The sequence below is a fragment of the Panicum hallii genome, chromosome 2 (assembly GCF_002211085.1).
Source record: "Panicum hallii strain FIL2 chromosome 2, PHallii_v3.1, whole genome shotgun sequence".
NCBI classification, from domain to species: Eukaryota; Viridiplantae; Streptophyta; class Magnoliopsida; order Poales; family Poaceae; genus Panicum; species Panicum hallii.
This window is the reverse complement of record NC_038043.1, coordinates 786,180-791,314: the sequence shown is the minus strand read 5'-3', so window position 1 is coordinate 791,314 and position 5,135 is coordinate 786,180. Positions and strand designations below refer to the sequence as shown.

General features: G+C 48.9%; 1 protein-coding gene across 1 annotated transcript; it reads right to left on the bottom strand.

Annotated features, from left to right (window-relative positions):
* Positions 1–848: 848 nt before the first annotated feature.
* LOC112883437 (transcription factor NIGTH1-like) lies at positions 849–2,894 on the bottom strand. The gene is made up of 5 exons (XM_025948734.1): positions 2,581–2,894; positions 2,316–2,476; positions 1,800–2,229; positions 1,607–1,683; positions 849–1,489 (listed from the first exon to the last, which is right to left on the bottom strand). The coding sequence occupies exons 1-5, from the start codon at positions 2,780–2,782 to the stop codon at positions 1,268–1,270; spliced, it is 1,092 nt and encodes a 363-aa protein (XP_025804519.1). The 5' UTR covers positions 2,783–2,894; the 3' UTR covers positions 849–1,267.
* Between the last annotated feature and the right edge of the window lie 2,241 nt (positions 2,895–5,135).

The window sequence follows — 5,135 nt, the reverse complement described above, 5'->3', positions numbered from 1 at the left end:
ACAGAAAGCACGTCTGAATGTTGGGAAAACCACGCACAGACACAGTCAGCAGCGACTAATCAATCATCCATTCATCACGGAAGCCATAACTGAGGAAACGCGAGAAGGCGGCCGCGTCAAGGCGAGCAGCGTGTTCAACTTCAACGGAGGAGAATCGAACGCATGCATTGAGAATATACTCCGGCTGCGGATAAGAGCGACCATGTAGCACTTGCAATTGTCTGACCGGCCGCGACAGCGACGCCGCCATTGTTAATCGCCGAGCCCAGCTCCGGCAGCATGCAACGCGTGCCATGCAGCGGCAGGTCAGGTCAGGGCGTCCAGGAACAGGAGCGAAGCTGATCGGAAACGGCCGGATTCGGGTGCGAGAAGATGGGGGATTCTTGCCGCCTGCAGCGGCGCCCGGTCTTCCGCGCCGGCGGCAGCGGGTCAGTTTCTTGGTGCCGGCCGGGTGCAACAGACTGGCAGAGTGATGGTTGGGGGAGAAGGCCGGGCATCTTCTTGCTTCTTCCTACTTCTTGGGGGCGAGCCATGGTTTGCCTGACAAAGAAGGTGAGTGAGTTCAGCGGAACAGATGGATTTCAGTCTGTTACAGAGGTAGTACTGCAGATGGGTTCTTGGTGATGGGGAACAGCCTGTTGGTTATCAGAATTTCAGCAAGGACCACCTCTGTCAAGTTCCAAGAAAAAAGGACAGCATCCAAAGTTTCTATTGAATGCTGGAATATGTCAGCAAGATCTCTTTTTTTTTCCTGACATCTCTGAATCGGACCTGAATGAATGATATGCATCTGGAAACCACATTGCAGAACTAAAATCCAAAAAAGAACATACAAGCACAATCACAAGTTGACCACATGTACTTGCAGCGATTCATCTGTACTGTTCGTTTGTTCAGAACAACAGCAAAACAATATTTATTCAACAGAAAAAAAAGGAGAAGACGATATAATCGACAACAGATATAGGTAAGAAAACTCTCTCAGGGCGAAAATTGTAGCTCTGCCCGGAACATGGATTAACAAGCCGCAAAACTGTAACTAGTATCATCTCTTTCTGATGTACAACCCAACGCCGACGCACCATCAGTTCCATCTCGAGCGCTCAAGGCCCGATCTCCCCTTCTGTGTTGTATACGGATAGACTACACTACAATCTCCTCATGTCATTCATGGCTCCCTCCTGAAGCTGTAATTGGCGACATCACGGTCGCGCGCGATCCATCAAAGCCTGTCTGTCTGAACGCTGATGATGCAGCAGCCTCTTCATCATTTCCAGCCACAGCTCTCGGACAGGCCATCTTCCTCCTCACAGCTGACGGTGGCCGCCGATGAGACGGCGATGCCCGATGTTGAGAAGTGGAGGGGGCCCTGGGGGGATCCAGACTGTGAGCTGCTTTGCTCCTGGGGGATCCAAAGCCCTCCCACAAGCACAATTGGTTGGCTTACGACGGCGGATCCAGGCGCTCTTCGGTTGTGCAGCCGGTACTTCTGAACAATCAACATCACAGAATCCAAGTTAGTAAAGTATCCTCACAGGTCACAACAACAAGAAGAACTGAATGAATGTTCTTTAGGTGGATTGAAAGATTTTGACGAATTGCTCACCTGAAGATGGCTTTTCACCTCATCGTTTGTCAGGCCATCCACCTTCATCAGCTCCCTGATTTGCTTCGGAGTGGCAACTGCAGTCATGCCATGGAACTCATCAATTTCAAGTTTGTGCTTGCTTCTATGACAATGAATTAGGACACCTAAACGAACTTTGTGAATTATCATCAGGATTCAGGAGAAGGCTCACCTTGGGCACCGCCGAGTTGACTCAAGGCTGCGACGAACTGGCGGTGAAGCTCCGGCGACCAGGTGCGCCTGGCCTTCCTCGCCGCCTGCTGCTGCTGCTGCTGCTGCTGAGCTGTCTGCTGTGGTTGAGACTGGAGGGTAAGAGAAGGGCCAGACGGCGCCATGGCGACCGCCCTCGCCGCTGCCTGCGCGAACCCCACGACCTGGCGACGGTTTTCCTCGGCGGCGCCGGCAGCAGCCGGAGAGCTCTTGATCGCCGGCGGGGACAGCAAGGACAGATCCGGCGTCCCGGCGTCCGCGGCCTTGTCATCCACTCTCAAGCACAGAGGCGCGAACGCCGGCGCGCCGGAGCCCACAGCCTTGAACGGCAAGAAAGCGCCGCCGCCGCCGCGGGACTTGGCCTCCGGCGAGCTCCTCCCCTTGTCTTGCTTCTGCGACCGTAAAGCTCCGAGTTTTAGGCCACCGACGGGCTCAAAATTTCACAAATCGACCAAGCCGCTGAAGCATCGAATCGTACCTCTGATTCCGCATCCTCCCGGCCGGAATCGCCGGTCCAGAGCTGCGCCGTGCTCATCCACTTGCTCTTGTCCCCGGCGGCGCCGTCCTCCTCCGCCGCCACCGCCGCCTTGCGGTCGCTCTTCGTCTTCGTCCCTGCCTCCGCCTTCATGACATCGATCACTGCGCACACGCCGCCGCATCGCCGCGTAAAAAAACCGCCCCCAAAAAGGAAAGGCACACGAACAAAAAACCACAACAAAAAAAGAGAGAGCAAATTTCCTCACCTTCGGCGAGGAGGCGCGCGCAGAGCGGGAGCTCCCGCCTGAACATCTCGATCTTGCCCCGCTCCTCCTCGAGGCGGCGGATGCAGGCGTCCACGTCCGACGCCGGCGCGTCCCTGGCCTGCCGGACAGCCTTGGAGGCGAAGTACCTCAGATCCAGGCTCAAATCGGAGCCCATCCCGATCTCCAAGACGTCGAGCCCCATCGGAATGGATGGATTGAATTGAATCTACGCTGTCCTGTGTGTTGGAAGGGGGAGCTGTGAGGCGGATGGGAACGGAAGGAGGTGGGGGAAGGTGAGCTCCATTTATAGAGCCCCGCGGAGAAGAAAAAACTGAAGATGGGAGTGGTAGAATCTCCGCATCCGCAAGGACGAGTTTTCACGTCCATCCGTGTATTTACGACTAAGCCCTTTAAGTTTGTGATATTTTTAGTTTTCTGTAGGTATATCTACTCCTATTATTGTGTAGTAATAAATGGGTTTGGCTAAAGATTTTGTAGACGAGCCCTGTGCCTCTAGCCAAGTTAGATTGTTAATATCTTCTTTTGTAAATTTTACATATGTTTGTGTTAATATCTTTTGTAGATTGTTGATAGCTTTGTAAGGGATTGGAGGACCCTTTGGGAAGTCTTAATTTTGTACAAATTTCGTAGGATATAAATTCAATTTTTGCATAAGTTGGTAAAAAAATTATCCATCCTAAAGAGGATCTAAATATACCATATAAATATTTAGGCTGCTATTAATGACTTACAAATATTGAAATTTGGGACGAAAGAGTAACGTCCAAACCTTTATGCCTAGATATCCGCTGAGATGCATCCGAGTCCCCAAGAAAATGAGCATACGTTTCCAACTTTCGGCCTTTCATAAAAAGGAGGATATCAATTCTCGGGTGCCATATTGAGGTTAGATATGAGATAATTGGTAGCGAAACGGATCCAAATGAACATGGTATGCCGCATAAGTTTTGTGAAGATATGTACATATTCATTGCATTGATTGTTTTTCTATTTTTTTCCGCCGAACCATTAGTTGTTCGGATACGCATTTTCAAGGAAAATGATATCGACATTGCTACTTCATGTACTGATTGAATTGTGGATGCCTAGCACCTCATGCTTTTCATGTGTTCTTTTGATGCTTGCCAGACAGCTTTATTCTTTCTATAAATCATAAACAAGTGTTATGCATATTGGATTTCATGCTGAGTTGTAAACTTGGTGCAATTTCCACCTATGCCTGACTGGTAGCAATAGATACTAACATTATCATTGTCTTTGACATACACGGAAATGTGATGCCCATACTCGTTGTGCGAACATTATAGTTGTCTCCATTGCTTATTGACGATTGGCAGATTCATCGTTCAACATCATCATGTGACGCACTTTTCTAAACATTGCAACAATCTATTTCCACAAACTAATGCTCCCTCAATAAAAAAATAACATATAAGCCATTAGGATTTATGTTGATAAATAGCAATCAACATGTAAAAGTATGTAGATGCATATCATGAACAATGTGTTTAACATTTCTTCAAACCCTCACTAGTTTTCGGATCTGAACACAATATTGAGCCATGTTGGGCCTAAACACCAGGACAGGCTCAAAGCTCAACCCAGACTGAAACTAGAGCATTCGTTGTAAACATCGCACAAATTTGGTCACGCAAATGGAATATACCTGTTGTTTTCTGCAAGGAGGTTCCACGACAGCATGCATGATGGTTAAAAGAAGCTTCTTCGCCAAAAAGGAGAGAGGACGCGATAGGCTGCCCCTTTGAAGATAGGCATTGGCCTGTTCACCTTGTCTTCATTATGGTAGTGACATCATTTCAGTGTGGCATATGCATATGGGGATGGAATATCCTTGTGCAAGATATCTTTTGTTAGGGAAATACCAAGAACTAGTTGGGCTGTGCTGCTGTATGGTGACCATGTTCGCTACTCAAGAAGCACATTATGCATATTATTGTCTATAGGACGCTAAACTTATTTTATTGATACGACTTTTCTCTTTCGACTGGGTCTACTAATAAAATCACAAAAATGATATCTGCAAATCTCCTCTGTAGCATCTGATTTGCTCTTTGGAGAAAAGTGAGAAAATAGTGGGTAAAACTAGAAACCGGTTGGGTAACAAAAGAGGAGAACCCCGGCTGTCCAATCCTTGGTGCTGATCCATGGGCGACACTGCAAAAGGCCAAATAAAATAGTTGGATATGCCGTGCGATTTTGGACGGCTGCCGATTCAGATTCCGATGCTCCCTCCACCCCTTGAATCTATCCAGCGCGCAAATTTCCACCAATTTTCTTTCATTTCCATCCTCTCTCGGTGTATGTGGACCTACGCGACGGGTTAGGAATGGGCCGAGGAGAGAAGATTCCGTTTCCGATGGCAACCTCGTGGTTTCGGTGGGAACCCAAGGGCATTGTCGTCACGTTTTTGAGGGGACACCTTACGCGCACTCGGTTCGCCACGTACCCAACTAGTACGCCGTTCTGGAACCAGCGTAGGGCAAGGCCACTTTACAACCACAAGTGTAGTGTGC

Coding starts and splice junctions, on each gene's coding strand:
- LOC112883437 (XM_025948734.1), bottom strand. CDS start 2,782: ATGGGGCTCGACGTCTTGGAGATCGGGATGGGCTCCGATTTGAGCCTG. Junction 2,230..2,315: donor GGGAGGATGCGGAATCAGAG/GTACGATTCGAT, acceptor TTACGGTCGCAG/AAGCAAGACAAGGGGAGGAG. Junction 1,490..1,606: donor AGGTGAAAAGCCATCTTCAG/GTGAGCAATTCG, acceptor TTGATTGTTCAG/AAGTACCGGCTGCACAACCG.